This window comes from Fusarium musae, chromosome 1, assembly GCF_019915245.1.
Source record: "Fusarium musae strain F31 chromosome 1, whole genome shotgun sequence".
NCBI classification, from domain to species: Eukaryota; Fungi; Ascomycota; class Sordariomycetes; order Hypocreales; family Nectriaceae; genus Fusarium; species Fusarium musae.
In genome coordinates this window covers 6066776-6084426 of record NC_058387.1, presented here as the reverse complement: position 1 = coordinate 6084426, position 17651 = coordinate 6066776, and the positions used below count along the sequence as shown (strand labels likewise).

General features: G+C 49.7%; 9 protein-coding genes across 9 annotated transcripts; 6 read left to right on the top strand and 3 right to left on the bottom strand.

Annotated features, from left to right (window-relative positions):
- Positions 1–137: 137 nt before the first annotated feature.
- On the bottom strand, positions 138–1606 carry J7337_001872 (uncharacterized protein; the record flags this gene model as incomplete). The annotated part of the gene is made up of 2 exons (XM_044819605.1): positions 138–148; positions 187–1606. The coding sequence occupies 2 exons, from the start codon at positions 1604–1606 to the stop codon at positions 138–140; spliced, it is 1431 nt and encodes a 476-aa protein (XP_044687307.1).
- A 545-nt stretch (positions 1607–2151) lies between these two features.
- J7337_001871 (uncharacterized protein) lies at positions 2152–3873 on the top strand (the record flags this gene model as incomplete). The annotated part of the gene is made up of 2 exons (XM_044819604.1): positions 2152–3255; positions 3319–3873. 2 exons carry the CDS (start codon positions 2152–2154, stop codon positions 3871–3873), a joined length of 1659 nt encoding a protein of 552 aa, XP_044687306.1.
- A 64-nt stretch (positions 3874–3937) lies between these two features.
- Positions 3938–4573, bottom strand: J7337_001870 (uncharacterized protein; the record flags this gene model as incomplete). Its single annotated transcript, XM_044819603.1, has 1 exon — positions 3938–4573. One exon carries the CDS (start codon positions 4571–4573, stop codon positions 3938–3940), a length of 636 nt encoding a protein of 211 aa, XP_044687305.1.
- An 842-nt stretch (positions 4574–5415) lies between these two features.
- On the top strand, positions 5416–6005 carry J7337_001869 (uncharacterized protein; the record flags this gene model as incomplete). The annotated part of the gene is made up of 3 exons (XM_044819602.1): positions 5416–5589; positions 5644–5864; positions 5894–6005. The coding sequence occupies 3 exons, from the start codon at positions 5416–5418 to the stop codon at positions 6003–6005; spliced, it is 507 nt and encodes a 168-aa protein (XP_044687304.1).
- An 851-nt stretch (positions 6006–6856) lies between these two features.
- Positions 6857–9668, top strand: J7337_001868 (uncharacterized protein; the record flags this gene model as incomplete). Its single annotated transcript, XM_044819601.1, has 6 exons — positions 6857–7320; positions 7376–7750; positions 7865–7962; positions 8016–8385; positions 8406–8786; positions 8837–9668. The coding sequence occupies 6 exons, from the start codon at positions 6857–6859 to the stop codon at positions 9666–9668; spliced, it is 2520 nt and encodes an 839-aa protein (XP_044687303.1).
- A 350-nt stretch (positions 9669–10018) lies between these two features.
- Positions 10019–10471, top strand: J7337_001867 (uncharacterized protein; the record flags this gene model as incomplete). Its single annotated transcript, XM_044819600.1, has 2 exons — positions 10019–10055; positions 10155–10471. The coding sequence occupies 2 exons, from the start codon at positions 10019–10021 to the stop codon at positions 10469–10471; spliced, it is 354 nt and encodes a 117-aa protein (XP_044687302.1).
- A 36-nt stretch (positions 10472–10507) lies between these two features.
- On the bottom strand, positions 10508–12010 carry J7337_001866 (uncharacterized protein; the record flags this gene model as incomplete). The annotated part of the gene is made up of 1 exon (XM_044819599.1): positions 10508–12010. One exon carries the CDS (start codon positions 12008–12010, stop codon positions 10508–10510), a length of 1503 nt encoding a protein of 500 aa, XP_044687301.1.
- A 1642-nt stretch (positions 12011–13652) lies between these two features.
- On the top strand, positions 13653–15062 carry J7337_001865 (uncharacterized protein; the record flags this gene model as incomplete). The annotated part of the gene is made up of 5 exons (XM_044819598.1): positions 13653–13845; positions 13901–13920; positions 13970–14077; positions 14129–14523; positions 14570–15062. The coding sequence occupies 5 exons, from the start codon at positions 13653–13655 to the stop codon at positions 15060–15062; spliced, it is 1209 nt and encodes a 402-aa protein (XP_044687300.1).
- A 1316-nt stretch (positions 15063–16378) lies between these two features.
- Positions 16379–17485, top strand: J7337_001864 (uncharacterized protein; the record flags this gene model as incomplete). The annotated part of the gene is made up of 4 exons (XM_044819597.1): positions 16379–16540; positions 16588–16732; positions 16787–17058; positions 17105–17485. The coding sequence occupies 4 exons, from the start codon at positions 16379–16381 to the stop codon at positions 17483–17485; spliced, it is 960 nt and encodes a 319-aa protein (XP_044687299.1).
- Between the last annotated feature and the right edge of the window lie 166 nt (positions 17486–17651).

Below are 17651 nucleotides of genomic sequence, written 5' to 3'. Positions count from 1 at the left end.
GCGCCACGTAAAGAAATGTTGCTATGTGAGATGAGTTTTCAATGTACTCGAAGGGCAAGCCTCTTATTACCTACATTCAGGTTCGATTTCAACACTTCATTCTGCTCCGCACTGGTTCGGTTAGTTCCCTATACCTATCATGTATCGCCTGTTGGGAGTTTGAGTACCTATCTTGAGTAAACGAACCACTGTGGCCCAGGGCGACCATGATTTGTTCTAGGTCCCTTTGGTGTGGCTCATTCGATAATCCTATTGTCACAGCTCTTTTCATCGCTTCGTATGAGCCCAAACTTTCAACAGTTGCGATCAGCTGTTGCTTCAGTGGCTCCATCGCTTGAAAAAGCGCGGGTGGAATTGCACACAGAATCTTTTCAATGTCGTCAATGCCGACTGCTGGGTGGTTGGCCTGTGTGTTGTTCTGCTGCAATTGCTGCTGGAGAGACTGGAAGCGCTGGAGGAACTGGCCTGTGTCGCCATAAGTAGTGGCCATAATGGCTTTCATGTACCATGCAGAAATATCTGTCTGGGCAGCTAGCTCTTGGCTAACCTTCAGTTTCTCCGCTTCCGCGAAGAATTCTTCGCCTTGTTTGGAGGGGTCCACCAGGAGTTTGAAGATGTTTTGACCATGCGCAAATGTACACCAGATAAAGAGGGACAGTGAGTATATGTCGGTATACTTTGCGTCTGATACTGTGACTGCTGTTCTCGCCTCTGGGGCCTTCCACGGCCGGGTTCCTCCGAGCAAGAGGCTGCTCCTTTCAGTATTTATCACCTGGGAGTAGCCGAAGTCATTCACTTTGGCTATGTACTTGTGCTCTGCATCTGGAAATATCAAGACATTCTGTGCCTTGATGTCGCCGTGGACTATGCCGCATGAATGAAGCATATGAAGGCCTTTGCAGACATCAAGGCAGAGCTTACGGCGAGTCTCTATGCCGAGATACTCCCTCTGTTGCAGCTGCGAGAGGCTCCCGTGTTCTGCAAACTCCACCATAAGAACCGGCAGTTTCTGCGACGAGTTGAACGGGTTTGCTCCCCATGCCAATCCAAGAAAGTCTACGAGATTGGGGTGTTGCAGGATTGGGCGGTGCGTCGAGAGATAGAGTTCCATGATTGCAGCGTCTATGGCGTGCCGGGACGTTTGAGTGGCTTCACCTTTATCCGAAAACTCGATAACGGCCACTTTGTATGCTACTACCTCCGGCAGCTTGCGTTTGTCCCTAATTTCGATCAAGAGGCCATCCATGTTTGTAACCGACGTTAGGGGCTTCTGGGGCGGGATGCGACGTCGATACACGGTGAAGCTTGCGCCCCGGCCGGCGTATGAGGCACTGTCCACGGCTTGCGCATTCGAAAATACCGGAGGTACCGATAATGTCACGGCATTGTCAGCCAAGAAGGCTCGGTAGGCAAAGTCCAAGGCGTTTGGGATGAAGCGCGCATCGTCTAGGGTTTCAGGGTCATATGGTTTGAAGGTCGTAGGATCAGAGGTTTCCCCCCTAAAAGACGTCAAAATTCTTCCTGACGAGGAATCCATTTCGTTTTGGGGATCAGTAATTGGGTGATAGATGTTCAAGCTGCTCAGATCAAAACATGAAGGCGCCATGTTGATCCGGGTTTTGACCAGGCGGGGGGGCTTGAAAGGAGTGGATCCGCTGCCTTAGCATCTTACAAGGGTCCTGTGTTGCTGGTAAGCAAATAGTTATTTGTTATGTAATTACTGATTTGCGGCTGAGGTACTACAGCCTGCCTCAGCCTGTTATGCCATTGACGATAGTATTAGGATGACTAGAGGACTATTGCAAAAGACACCAAGTGGAGTGGACCAAAAAGTGGAGGAGTGGGCTAAAATAAGTCACTGCGTGGTCAAGGATTTGACTATATTTTAGCGAAGGGATATATGATCATTGACTTTTGACAGGAGCCTAAAAAAGGTCCGAGGTGCCAGTACAACAGTGCTCGGGAATGTAAATATCGGATAATTGCACTTGCATTAGCCTCATACAACTGGTAGGCTAGGATCTTGCCGGGCTGGTTAGGCACCATCCGCCACCACACGCCTATCCGACACAAACCCCCATAGGCCATCAACCAAGACGCAGACTTTCTAACAACAATTTAAAGGAGATAGCCCTCTATTTCGCATTTGTTATGGACCCCGGAACAGCTCTTGCTGTGGTATCGCTCTCGTTCGACCTCTTTGCCAGCTGCGTTAGGGGCTTCGCCTTGATATCTGACGCTAGAAACATCGGAAAGGATGCAGCCATCGAACGAACAAAACTCGTCCTTCAAGAGCATCGACTCATTGAATGGGCTAGGGCAATCGGCCTCAATCCTCCCAGAGACGATGGATCACTGGGGATACACAAGCATCCTGCCGCTCTCATTTTGCTCCAGCTAGAGCAGCTTCTCTCCTCAACGGATGCTTTGAAAAAGCGCTACAAGTTGGAACTCGTATTTCCGCCTGATAAATCTGATGACTTGGTCCCTCCCGAACCAGCAATACTCTCGGATAACCCGGCTTCGTCGATCCTTTCAAATATTGTGTCACCCGAGATTCGCCAGGGCATCCTCAAGCGCGCATCTACACTTGGCACCGCGAATCGGTTCCCACGGCGCCTTTACTGGGCCGCTGTCGATAAGAAGAAGTACGCGGAGCTGGTGCAGGATGTGACCGGGCTTGTCGATGGGCTTTGGTCTCTCTTGGACATTCCTCACCGGATCCAGACGTCTCGCGCAGTCAACCAGACGCTGCAACTCGCGATCCAAACGAGTCGGGATATCAAGGGCCTTCAGTATCTCCAGAAATCCCTTCACGACTCATTCGCAGATGCTGGTGTTAGAAACGGCCTCGCTGCCTCGGCTGGCCTGAAGGCACAGCATATTCTGCTCACATCACATAGTGGTGATACCCAGCAACAACCGCACTCCGATGATGGGACCAGCCTTGTACTACCAGCAGGACTCCCATCGGTTCTTGACCCTTCCCAGCTGTCTGGCATTCATATGATGGCATCAACCATTGGATCTGCCCTGTACAAGGGAGACACCGTGCTGATAGAAGAGAAGCGTGTGCAGCCGAGAATGAAACCGAAGCTTAAACCACGTGTTGAAGCCCTCGTGCTCCTACTCTCGCAGCCTCCCACGCCATCCTTTCAGACATTCCCTTGCCTGGGATACACTGAAGAGCAGGGGGGGTTCCGGTTGGTCTTCAGATTCCCTCCTGGAACCGACAGGCCTCCTTCCCTGCTCAGCGTATTATCGAAATCCAGCGGACCACTGCCAGATGTCGGCATGAGACTTCGTTTAGCTGTGCAGGTGTGCCAGACGCTTCTGAGCTTCCACACAGCAGGCTGGCTGCATAAGGACATGCGATCTGAAAACATTCTCCTCGTCTCTCCGGCCTCTAGCCCGTCAATTAACCGCTCAAGTAGACCATATCTCTGCGGTTTCTCATTCGCACGACAAGGTTCGCCGACCGAGATCAGCGAGCAGCCATCCGAAGATCTCTCAAGGGACATTTATCGGCATCCCAAAGCTCTCGGAGAGCCTTCGGACAGCTTCGAGCGCTACATGGATGCATATTCTCTGGGCTGCGTTCTGATAGAGATCGCAGAATGGGCACCCCTCCGAAAGATCGTCAAGAAGCGCGTTGATATCAGCGATGGCAGTGGCGTGACATTGGCTGACGTTGCATCGCTCTCACAGTGGATGCATGATCGATACATAACTGATGGATATGCAGGGTTTCGACTCGGGGTTGGGTTTGCGAGGATGCTTGCTCTGTGCATTCCAGCAGGAGATGAAAAGCCGAACTTGGCTGACTTCTATTCTGCACTTGAAAACATGGCTGCTTATTTAATTGACGTTTAAAGTAAGATCTACCTGTTGGTTCGAGAGGACGGGGAGAGGCAACGAGGCAAGCTTAATATTAACCTTAAATCCACTGAGAAAGAGCTACGAGTACTGGCATCCCCACATACAGTAGCTTGAAGTTCGCCAAACATGCGCCATCATTATCCTCGTCATCGGATGGAGCTGGATCTGTCGCGCTAGGGATAACATCTGACGTTCTCGGTCTCGCCCAAGATGGACGCGTCGTGTCAGGAAAAAGAATATTACTCGTTCTTGTCCCTGTCCCAGGCCAACCCCACATATCTCTTGGGGTAGCTGTGTCTGTCGCCACGGTACCTGTATACCATTCCTCCATCTCTGAGTAGCTATGCACCATACAGTAAGAAGCATAGTAATGCCTCATGGTCTCGGCATCCTGCGACTCTTGCCCATTTGAGCAACTCGCCTGTGCGCAGCTGTCGATGTGCTTGCTCACTGCTTTCATGTCATCGCTATCGGTCGCGCAGTAGCATTCCCGTCGGTATGGTGCGCCGCAGTTTAGAGCGCTGCCAACGTCTGCGTTTGCGTTGTCGGGGCGGAAGAGACATGGTCGGATACATTGGTCGACGTCAGAGGGGATATGGTGAAAGATGTTGACTGTCTGGTAGTTGGATGTATGTGATAGAGACTGAGTCGCGAGGACCAGCAGTGCAATTAATCTCAAGGCCATGGGAGTCATTCTGAGGATAATAGCCTGGAGATGAAAAGCTGAGGCTTGATGATTGTCAACCGAAGGGTAAGAAGTCAATACTGAATTGAGTCGACTCGAAGAAATAGGAATTCACTCTGACACACACATGTAAGATTCTGCGCGGCGTAGCTGACTTTATCCGCAAACGCCAGGATGAACTCTCCGCAGGCATCAGGCAATCAATCTTGTCAGCGGTTACATGACCAATCAAGAGCTCTCTTCTTTGCCAAGCTTGCAGATCTCTGTTTCACAGCCTGTGACTTGATTTTCATCACCAACACAAAACTATAAATATTCAATTCCTACCGTTTAACAGCTACAGATTTCATTCTGCTGCAAATAGGTAAAAGAGGGTGCTGAGTTGCAGGGGACGTCAACTGAATACAGCCACCAATGGCGAGCACTGGGGTTAAGTGGCCGCCGCCGCCAAGCAGTGGTGATCGATTCTCCCCAATCTAATTCATGCGTATATATCTCTTGGGGAAAATGTTTTTCGTAAATGAATCAGAGACGCCACTCCATGTAAGCCTGGTGGCTGGACTTATCTGCGATCTGATCTGCAATTCTCCGCGTACGGCTCACCCCGAAACGCCAAGATCGTATACGCGTATAGAGCTTGACCCATATCAAAACAACAATCAACCTATATATATCAACATCAGATCCAGAAAGATCTTAAACAAACGCCTCTGTTCATATCCCAGATTTCACTGACACATTTATGTTCAATATTGTCGTTTTAATCTTTTTTTTTTCGACATCTTGCTCCCGCCTTTCGCCACGTGCACTCTACCATTCAATCTCTACTTCTAAATCAAAGAACTGAAAACATGGGCATCAGAGACTTGTTCGACAGCCGCTTCTTTGAGCACAGCTGGAAGAACAAAGTCTTCATTGTCCAAGTCGTAACCACCACCATCGCCTTCATCCTCGGTATCGCCAAGGTTGCGACGAAACCATCAGGTATCCCGATGACCAGATCAGACATCATGGCCATAACAATGGTAGGTTATCATCTTATTATCCTACAATTTTGAACAGTACTTACATTTTCGCAGAGTCTCAAAACGTACGCGTTCCTAGCCTACGAATACCTCACACAAAAGGTCGACAAGTTCAAAAGGTTCGGAAGCCTCAAGGCAAACGCGATTCTGAACACCATGGACATCGTCTTCTGGGCAGTCGTGATGGGCTTGGCGTTCAACATGGCTACTCGAATCTGCATCGGTGCCAACTGTGCGATTGGCATCTTGGTTGGACTGGTGGCGCTGGTTGTTACGTAAGTTAATTTATCTCATCCTTATCAAGGAACTGGCTGACACTCCGAAGGTTGGTTAACTTTTGGGCGGCCGTTATTGCTTGGAAGGATCGTAAGTACTTCAAGAGCAATGGTGTTCGGCGTGGACATGGTGAGAAGTAAGGAGCCTGGTCCGTGTGGATGGCTCGAAATCCGTTCTTGACCATGTTTGGCCTGTAACATGGGTGTCGGGAAAAAGAACATTTTAAGATGAATGAGAATTTGAGATACACGATAAACAATGAATGAGAAACGAAGCTCTGGAATATGATCCCAGTAAACCCCGCTGTTTTATCATGTGCCTTGATCACAGATACGGCTGTAACCTGACATCTTTCTCACGTCAAACCTCCAAGACGTACATCTACTTTGTGTCGCTGGCATTCGATGAAGTCAACGACCCTTGATGATAGCCTCGTGATATTTGGTCTACCTTAGACTTGGTCCAGAGATGCAAGTGTAGTCTGGACTACCCTAAACTAAGCTGAAAAATGTTGTAAGACGTGAGCCGTGTCGCAAGCCCTACAAAAGAGGCTATGACTGATAAAGGCTAGCGTGAGGCGGGAACCGAGTCAAGGGCACGACATTCTTTACGCGTATTCATTATCTCCATATTTCAATCCCGCCGTTCTCACTGCCTCATAAGGCTTGGGCAGCTTGGGCTCACGCAACTCGACACTGGTCGACGGGATTCATTTCCGATTGAGCACGGATATTTTATTTGAACATTTCTCGTATATTAGCTTTTCCCAAAGTTGTTATTTTATCCGAGAAACATTGTTATTGATTGCTCCGAGCCGCGCTGGAGCCATCCATGAGTCGGGTTTTTGTGTACGAGTGTTTCCCGTAATACGCGTATTTGGCGATAGCGTCGTTTCGCGGTCGGGTTTCTTATAACATGGCGTCTCGCTGCCAGGCAGCTGAGAAAATTCTTAATTACTTCCAATCTTCATCCTTAATTCATTCGAGCAATCATGTCCCCGGCACCAGATGACAACCAGTCCAACCGACAGACGAGATATTTCGAGCTCCCAGCAAATGGCGAGCACAGCGCCCCACTACCAGACGAACTTCCGCCCTACGAAGCGCTGGCAGAATTAGAAGCCACGACAACCAGCCGTGAAGATGGACGAATTGACATCGATCTTAGTTCAAGAATAGCTCGGCGCCTGTCGAAACTAGTTCCCTCAGGAAAACCTCCTGTTTCCTATGGACAGGATCAACCGCCTGCATACACCGAGACAAGCGAAAAGAGCATCCGTCTCAACATCGTCATTCAAGTTGTTGGCAGTCGAGGCGATGTGCAGCCATTCGTCGCGCTGGGTACAGAATTACAGCGCCATGGCCACCGAGTGCGACTCGCGTCACACGGTCAATTCGATAAATTTGTGAGAGATTCTGGTCTTGAGTTCTTTTCCATCGGCGGTGATCCCGCTGAGTAAGTGCCTCCAGACTTAATTGTCGATGTCAGTTGAGCTAACGGCTTTGTAAAGGCTGATGGCCTACATGGTCAAAAACCCTGGTCTCTTCCCTAGCATGAAGACGCTACGTGGAGGCGAAATCCAGCGAAAACGCAAAATGGTGGATGAAATGTTGCATAAGTGCTGGAGCTCTTGTATTGAGCCTGATGAACTTACAGGACGACCCTTCGTCGCAGATGCAATCATCGCGAATCCTCCTAGCTTTGCGCATATTCATTGTGCGCAAGCACTTGGTATCCCATTACATCTGATGTTTACGATGCCGTGGACGAGCACGAGAGAATTTTGTCATCCGCTTGCGAATCTCAGGGCCAATGGGAGTGATATGTCGGCGACAGCTGCGAATTATGTGTCGTATTCATTGGTTGAGTGGATGACTTGGCAAGGGTAAGTGAGGATGGATTGCCTAAAGGTGGACGGCGGTGTGCTGATCGCAAACAGACTCGGCGATATCATTAATGCGTGGAGAGACACAATTGATCTGGAACCAATTCCTTTCAGTGAAGGACCTTGTTTGACGGAGACTTTGGGCGTTCCAGTCACATACTGCTGGTCTCCTGCTTTGGTCCCCAAGCCAGCCGACTGGCCTGAGAATATCGGTATGCCTCGATCCATGCCGTTACTTACCGTTCGCTGACAATTGGTGGGACAGATGTCTGCGGTTTCTTCTTCCGCGACACCCCAAAATATCAACCCGAACCAGCTTTGCAGCAGTTCTTGGCCAGTGGTACGCCACCGATATATATCGGCTTTGGCAGTATTGTAATCGACGACCCCGAAAAGTTGACAGCGACAATTCTAGATGCTGTTCGTGCTACAGGGACGCGAGCGATTGTTTCTCGAGGATGGAGTAAACTTGGAGGTGATTCAGCTGGTGGCGATCAAGTCTTCTTTCTGGGAGACTGTCCGCACGAGTGGCTATTCCAGCATGTTACTGCAGTGATTCATCACGGAGGAGCCGGCACCACGGCTTGCGGACTTCTTAACGCGAAGCCAACTACCATTGTTCCCTTCTTCGGAGAGTAAGTCGTCGTCTTTACAGCTTCGCTGCTTGTGCTGACATGGTGGATAGTCAACCGTTTTGGGGAAATATGGTCCACGCTGGTGGTGCAGGTCCAGCTCCCATTCCCTTCAAAGCTTTGAATAGCAGCAACCTCGCTGAAGCTATTCTGTTCTGCTTAACACCTGAAGCTTCAACAGCTGCACGACAAATCGCCGATAAGATGTCATCCGAAGCTGGTGTAAGGCGAGCCGTGGCATCCTTCCATGCGAACCTACCTCTCAACAAAATGCGATGTGACCTCTTACCCAATCGTTCTGCAGCATGGCTTTACGACAGGAAGGGCAAGAAGATAAAACTGTCCAAGGTAGCTGCTGAGATATTAGTCGAGAGTGAGAAGGTGTCGTGGAATAACCTCAAGGCGTATGTTGCACTGCGACAAACATGGGAAGAATTTGCTGACTGTTTTGCAGTTACCAATCGCAACCAGTTCATATCGAGAACCGACGCTGGGATCCGTTGACTGCGACACTTGCGACGCTCGCCACGACGGGAGTTGGCATGGTAACATCAGCCTCTGACATCGTTGTCAAGCCCATCCAAGCTCTACGACCAGTGACCCCAAGCGGCAGTAGATCAGCAAGTCAAGATCGATCAGGTGAACAATCAAAACGCCCCTCGGAGGATGATGTCTTCGGCAGACCAGCAGGCCTGGACCTCCCCCCAGCACCAACAGCAACCAAAGATAAAGATCCCCAACACGGTGCCCTCGCAGCCGTCAAGGGCTCAGCTTCAGGCGTAGGCGGTTTCTTCAAGCACTACTCCAAAGGCATGCTTCTCGACCTCCCCTACGCCGTAACAGAAGGAATGCGCAACGCGCCCAAACTCTACGGCGGCAAAGCCTACGACCCCGGCGCCGTGACAGACTGGAAGTCAGGCGGTATAGCAGCTGGAAAGAACTTTGCACATGGAATGGTCGAGGGAATAGGCGGTATAGTGTTAGAGCCTATGCGGGGGGCGAAGAAAGAGGGCGCTGCGGGTGCGGCGAAGGGTGTTGGTATTGGACTGTTGAATTTGGGGACAAAGGTTGGTTCTGGGGCTATTGGGTTGTTTGCGTTGCCGAGCCAGGGTGCGTATATGAGTGCGAGGGCGCTGGTGAAGAGGAAGACGGGGAGGAGTGTTATGGAGGCGAGGAAGGTTGAGGGGAGGGATGTTGTAGAGAGAAGTGATGATGCAGAACGCGAGAAGGATAGAACAGTGGTGCTAGAGGGGTTTGAGGCACTGATGAGAGAGACTAAGAAATAGACGTAGGCGCAAGATTATTAATAAGATCTGACAAGAAACACATCGGAGTCACTGTGGCAGCAGAAGCCTTTATAAATTTACATATCTCATTACAAAAGACGCTTGGCTCCATTTATGTGTTCTTCCTGGTGCATCATCCATGTTTTGCTACTGGTGCCATTATGTAATGATGCCACTATAAGATGACTTTTCAGATGACAGCCAAGCCTTTCTAAACTTGAACCTTATTTTTTACAGCCTTGTACTGGAATTTCCGCCCGGTAGGTATAAACTCAATCAAGATCGCACACGACCAACTCCTCCTACTCACACCTTGTAAGCAGTCTACAGCAACACATTAATTCGTCGAAATGGCGGTCTCTTCCGAAGCCGCAGCGATTATCCAGCGTAAGAAGGCGCAATACTGTCGCTTTGCCGACTCCAATCAATGGAACCGCTTCGACAGCATCATATTGCCCAACGCGACGTTCTTCTTCCACAATCCAGATGGGAGTGTAATAACAAAGGGAGACATCGAGTACTCGTGGTCATCCACAAAAGATTGGGTCGCGTTCTTTGAGAATGAGTTCAAGACCATGCAGACGATTCACATTGTCGGACCAGCTGAGATGGAGCAGATTGCGCCTGATGAGATCAAGGCTATTTGGGCTGTTACGTATCATGCTGGGACGAAGGGACATGAAGGTGGTGTTCATGGAACGGGCGGGGGACATTACCACGAGACTTGGAAGAAGGTTGGCGATGACTGGTTCATGAAGAGTTTGAGGATGGAGAGGCTTTACTGGAAGGTATTGAGCGTTTGATCAGTTCATTCAAGGCGACTGCATATATATCTACATCTAAGAAGAGCTAGTGGCACCATTTGCGCCGTTTACTCTGTTTGTGCCATTTGCCTTTTTGGCTTCAGAAGCATCCTCAGCATCAACGCCTCTATACTCAAAGTACTCGCTCCATTCACGATCGTTGATCAAATCTTGAGCAAGCCTCTTCTCATAGAAGATAGCAAACTCACATCCCTCATCTGACTCGGGTGACGGGTCGCGAGGTGGGTAAACAATGATAACACCCTCTGTAATCCGATCGAGCAGGTGACGGTATGTAGCTGGCTTGGCGAAGCCAAAGTCAGCTGAAGTGATGTTTGCATCGCGATGGTCCGTCTGAAGAATCGACAGAGGAGGCTGAGCATCGACTCGTGTGTTCAAAGATGTCTTGTCGCGAATGGTAGCCACCATCTCAAGCGTCTTGTCAAGGTTCTCTTGCGTAACGCTATTGGTCAAGCGGCGGATATACGACGCCAACTCTGACAACGACCACTCCGACATTATCTGCGCGACAGTAGGCTGCGCAACAGGTGCAGTAGGAGATGTCACAGCGAACATGACATTGTGCTGAATGCGCGGCGGCACCTTTGGACTGTGCATCCGACGTCTCATATCGATAGCTTCACACCAGTATAAAGTCGAGTTCGGATCGGGGTTGAAGACGGGCGCTCGGATACGTGTGAGGTTACGCCAGATAAAGGCTGAGAAGGCATCGTATGTCGAGATCCAGGTTCCGTCGGTGGGAGTGGCTTTAGCTTTGAGTTCGGCGGCTTTGCTCTTGGGGAGGTGGAAGAGTAGAGACACGCCGACTTGGTGAGCGGGATGACGTTCTGGGGGAGCTGGACCGTCGATCTTTTGGTCCTCTGGGGGTTCTTGCTTGATGAGGCGTGAGACATCGAGGTTGAGAGGATCCCAGGTTGGATGTTTGGTGCCGTTCACATCAGCGTAGCAGTTCTCAGCTAGCTGATGGACAAAACCCGCCCAGCCCATTACATCGTTGGTGTAGTGGTGATGATGAATGTTGAACACTAATCCACCGCGTATGAAGTTGGCTTTGAAGGCTGACACGACAGGACTGTTGTCAGGATGTGCTTCCGGCTTCTCACCATATGTCATGGGCGGTACACTCCATTGCTCAAGATCCCCCAACGTCACCGCACTAAAATTAGTCTTCTCAAGATCCTCAAACGAAGGATACTTGTCCGTATCCTCAGGTGCATCAAGCCACTGCACAAAGAACCGCACAGTACTATCCCTCTTCTTGGTAAACGAGTGACCACCGCCAGGATCCTTCTCAATGGTCCCACAGTAGTGTCTCGCCTGCGCCAGCGTCCTCTCCAGCCCAGCCTTGAGGATCTCAGCGGCTCTTTCTTTCTCCGGGTCCTCTAGCTTGAAGAAAAGAGCATAGTTGTTGTAGCTGCAGACAGTGAGGTAGTCAAGCGTGGTGACCTTGAAGCGTTCCTCTTCGGGGTCGTTTTCCCAACCTAGTGGGTGAAGATGGTAGACTTGTTGCTTGGGCATGGCGGGCGTGGGGCTTGTGGATATGGTGAGATGTGTGTGTGAAAGTTTGCGTGATGGGGAGGAGTATGGGTGTGAGATTGAGCTGGATTTATGAGCCTGGTAGCCGAGAGTGGGTTCTTGACGGGATGATTTGGTGGCCCCTTTGTTCTTCTTAGCTGGTTGTTCTAAGAAGCCAGCAGCATCAACGGTGAGGGGCTGTCGATACGAAGGAACGGGACCGAGTTGCTGGCTACAGAATCGACGAAAAAGTTGGAGCAATAGTCTTGGGAATACACAACGACTGTACGTAAGAAAGTGGCCTGATCCTTTGATGCAGCCAAGGCATTAACTGCTCTTGAACCAACGCGTTACGGATACCAGGGATCTGGTTCTCCGACCATTATCCAAGGATGCAAAGTGCCGATCATCTGCAGATTTCTGATGAAGATGTTGCCAACGATGCCAACTCGGCCAAGTTCATGCAACGCCAACAGGGAACCAGGGGTGAAGGAACTTTAAAATCTGGAGCGGGACGCCAAGACAGCTACTCCCAAATATCGGGCCCCCCATCATCTCATTCCACTCATTGCAATAAACATATCGACAAGACAGATTTAAATGCTAGTGAATACCACTCAAGCTAAGACTTTGAACGTCTGATCTCTCGCATAGCAGACGGCGCGGACTTCTTATTAGCTCCCGTAAACCTGCAGACGGGTGTAACATTTCCGGTAGCCCGGTAATCAGCGTATATGCATGCGTTTAGATTTGTCAATGATCTACTCTACTGGAACCGCTTCGAACATTTGCTGAAGGATGCAAATTGCAGTGACTGATCACATGTTGTTGGTTCACCCCTGTTTGGGCTCTTTTCTCTTGGTGTGTGGGGAATCTGAATCCTTCGGTCGGATACCGTGTTCCCATTTGAGTCCCAGTACTCCGTATGACAGTTCTTCTTTTTGCACTCACACAGGTCATTCTGAATACTATAGGGCTGCTAGCCACTCGCAGCTTTCGTTTGGCTTCTCATAACTGACGCGAGGGACACAAGCAGTTAAATCTCCTAAAGTTCGGGCCAAGTCTAGCCAGGAACAGATCATAAACTTAATTGCTCGTTTGACCAAGAAGTGGCATGAGCTTGTAGCCGAGGTTCCACCATATGGAGTTCCTCCTCAGCCTAGACAGGGTAACAACCAGGCTTTCCTCACGCGGCACCAACGTCCCGAGGAAACTTGTGAGAAAATTATCACAAGCTGCCGTCACTAGCCCCTGTGGACGTCTAATCCACTGCAGCCAATGTCACCATTTCCCAGTGAGCCAGGATTTCGGGAACTGGTAGCTAGTCTTGGATATGATCGCCAGGAGAAGATTAACGCAAACGGATGTTTCAATCCAAGAACTCAATTACGGCCTGCACCAACAAGATCTCTCAGTACGAAATGGCCTTGTAAATAGGTAGTTACCTGCTATAGTATCCCCGAAAGTAATTACTGTTTCGACTCCCGGACTCGAAATACCAGGGTTGAGGCTCGCCATGTTTGGTACCAAACTCTCCTTAACATGGGTAATCAAAGTCTTTCCGTAGGATCGTTAAAAGTCAGCTCGCTCCTAAACTCCTGTGCCTGAAGATCAAAAGACCTTGTTATTGTCCTGTGCTTCCATCATGGCTACCATTGATCTAGATGGACCGGCCCTTGCGCCTCCAAAGGGCGAGGTGTCGAATCTGAACGACCCCCCTAATCAGAATGGTCTGGCATACACTGTTCTGATTATCTGTGCGATTATTACCACGATATGCTTCCTTCTCAGAGCCTATGGGCGTGTTTATCTGCTGAAGAAGTTTCAGACTGAAGAGAGTGAGTAGTGCTTCTGATCCTTCCCGAGTCATCGTAATCGCTAACAAATTTGAAGTTCTCACGACCTTGGCATATGTATGTTTGACCCTTTGACTGTGCTTTAGATGATCTCTAACAAAATAAGGGCAACTACTGGGGTGCTGCCTATGCGACGTTCAAGATGGTGGACACGCCTGGATATTTCGTGCATCAATGGAATGTCCGTCTCAAGGATGTAATTCCCACGAACTACGTGAGTATCCCTTGCCCAAACTTCACTATCGCAAAGGCTAACATATATCAGTGGGTTCTCATCTTTGGAGTCTGCTACTCCTTCGTCCTTCCATTTCTCAAAATCGCCATCCTCGTTGAATGGTGTCGCCTCTTCGTGCCGAAAGGCACACGAACAAAGAGCATCTTCTGGTGGGGTTGCATGGCCATTGGCTTTGTCCAGGCCACGTCCAACACCGCTATCGTCGTTGCTCTGAACATGCAGTGCACCCCTCACGAGGCCATCTGGGACTTTCGAATCCCAGACGCCAAATGCTGGGACTTGCATAAGCTTCAGGTCGCGTCTGCTACGATCCACCTGTGCTGCGATATTGCCATCTTTTTGCTACCCCAGCAGGTTATCTGGAAGTTGAAGATGTCTTGGAAAAAGAGGTTGGGTGTGTCTGTTATCTTCGGGTTGGGTCTACTGTAAGTGCACATTTGAGCTCACTATACAACAACTAACAAGCTGCAGAGCCTGTGTATCTGCCGCCTTCCGATTAGCTGTCACAGTCAAGTACGGCAAAGCCGCCGACGCTCTATACGCCCTCGCCCCTCTCGTTTTCTGGGCCACCGCCGAAATGACCTGTGGCTTCTTCATCGTCTGCGTGCCGTGTATCCCCAAGATTCTCAAAGAAACCGGCGTTATCCGCAACATCAAGCGTGCATTCGGCATGAGCACCGCCCCTACGAACCCCAATACTGCAGACCGATATGGCAAAAGTGGGACAAAGGGTTCACAGCTTTCATCTACGGGTCCCAAGTCTTACTACAAGCTGGATGAGGATGGTGTGCCACTTGGAACGCTGAAGGGATCTGAGTCGACGGAGTATCTGCGGGATAATGCCAATAATGGACAGGGTATTACTCGGACAACACAGATCAAGATCACGCAGGATAATCGCTCGACAAGCGACTCGGAAGGCCATGCTGCGTTTCCGGCGTCTCAAAAGCCCTGGGGCGTATAGCGCATGAGTGTTGCCAGTTGGCCGATGTTGCATGAACTATAGAAAAAGGGTCGGTTTGGGGGCATTGTTACTCTGTAAAAGGCTACAGTTAATGTAAGAGTTTGGCATCATTCTAAAAATAAAGATTTAAATTTCCAGATAATAAGCCATAGCATGGTTCTCCATCCACACTCGAGGAACCTTTCTCGAGTCGGATAGAAACGGTAATCATGTATGCTCTCCAGCTCTCAAGACGGGGACTAACAATCGCAAGCATACCGTTAAAATGAGGCCATTCCACGTTACATCGCTTGTACCGAGACGAAGGATCCGTCTGATCGTCCACCAAAAATCCCGATTTGACAAAGAACGAAAACTCAACCTCAACAGGGAGACAAGAAAAGAATTCGTAATGCAAACCAGCCATGATATGATGTTGGTCCTCGCCAGGAGCAAAGACTCAGGAATTGTCTTCACCAAGCAGGGAATAATACGAATGGCAGGGTGATGGGCAGGGATGAGCGCTGATCTCTTCAAGGGTTGGGATTTCCCGGAAGTTTTCCTAGCTTCCTCTCCCGTCGCTCGCCTCGGAGGATTTAGCACAATACATCCGACAGATCAGCGATGGCAGGTTTCAGGACTGCGGCGTAGCTTTCGGCAGATTTAAGAGTTCAGGGTAAGGGACGGACTTTCGGACATTGGCTATCAAAGGGGACAAAATCGTTCTTTGAGGAGTATCAGCAGCAGTCGACGTGACACATGCAGTCAAGTTCCCCTCGGCTTCAAGCTAGATTTAACTCCGAGTTCATGTTTCGAGTATCTCGAGGCGTGCCGGCCCGCGTTGCCTCGTTTTAGTTCGCCGAAGCTGGTCTCGACGCAGATTAACCAAAAGCCATCAATTCTAGTCACCTTCCTTGTTGACTGGTGTTTTCGTTTACAGAGCCTATTTCTGCCGTATCTATACAGGTCACCCTAGGTCTCCTCTTTCTCAAACTCTGCTGATGCATTAGCTCAACTCAAAACTATTTCTCCAAGGTGAACATCTGTTTTTTGAAGGATTCTTGTGCAGTAGCTTGAAGAACTACTACCAGATAGGAAGAATTATCCGCTGTGTAAAATGCCTCGGAGTAACTACAGTGGAGAGAGAAGACCACGTAGGGCTCTATTATCGAACGACTGCAAACCTCGTTAGGGCCCTGATAGAGTAGTTAGCCGATTAGTAACGTTGTCTTTCCCGAATGAGAGTGTTATGAGTCTTGGTACTATAGATTTGTAAAGATTGACTGTAGAGTTGGCCTTTCTGCATGCTATACGATCACCAAGGCAGAAACGACAAGATGAGTGACATTGCAATCGTTGGATACTCGTTCAAGCTCCCGCAAGGTGCTGAGGATGACGATGTTTTCTGGGATGTCCTCGAGAACCGACGAAACCTGATGACAGAGTGGCCTGAAAGCCGTGTCAAGACAGATTCGTTTGCCAATAACAAGCATCAGAAGGTAATTGTTCTCATTGGGCACCTAGAACATGTCTGATACCGCTGTAGTGGAATGGAAAGGGAGGGCATTTCATCAGCGATGATGCCGCCGCCTTCGACGCCCCCTTCTTCTCACTCACGGCAAAAGAAGCTTCGGCGATGGATCCAATGCAGCACTGGACGCTGGAAGCTACCTACCACGCTTTTGAGAATGGTAAAATATCCAATATATATTTAAGTTGAAGGAAAACTAACTGTTTGTGTCTAGCGGGGCTCCCAGTTGAGAGTCTGAAGGACTCTCGCACTGCTGTCTTTTCAGCCTCCATGCTGGAGGACTACAGCAGGATGACGATTGTGGACCCAGATAACCTGGAGAGAACGGCTGTAACTGGAAGTACTGTCTCGTGCATCATTCCTAACCGTGTCAGCTGGTACTTTGATCTGCGTGGGCCGAGCATTCATGTCAACACTGCTTGTTCGAGTAGCTTGTCGGCTGTTGATATGGCTTGTAAAGCTCTGAAGAGCGGCGATGCCTCATCTGTAAGTCATGTGCCATCTCAACTTTAAGGTTGACTGACTTGAGCAGGCCGTCGTGACTGGGGCAAATCTTCTTCTTGACCCGAGCATCTTCCAGGTTCTGGCTAACCAAAGATTTCTCTCGCCTGATGGTGTTTGCTACAGCTTCGATGAGCGGGCCAACGGCTATGCACGTGGTGAAGGAGTTATTGCTGTGGTTCTGAAGCCTGTACAAGCTGCGATTGAGAATGGTGATATGGTTCGAGCTGTGATTCGGTCCATTGGCTCGAATCAGGATGGCCATACCCCGATTCTTACACAGCCCAGTTCGCAATCCCAGGAGGAGCTGATTCGCCACGTTTATGGGCAGGCAGGTCTGTCGATGAGCGATACTCGCTACGTGGAAGCTCACGGTAAGTGCTACATCACGACGCTTCTGATGATGGACTAACTGTGAGATCAAGGCACTGGTACACCTGTCGGCGACCCAATTGAGGTGGAGGCTATTGGGCGGTGCTTTCAAGCGCACCGTTCACCTTCGGAACCACTCTATGTGTATGTTATCGCTTTCCCTGTTGACAAAACGCAGACTAACGACCTGGGCAGCGGCTCGGTGA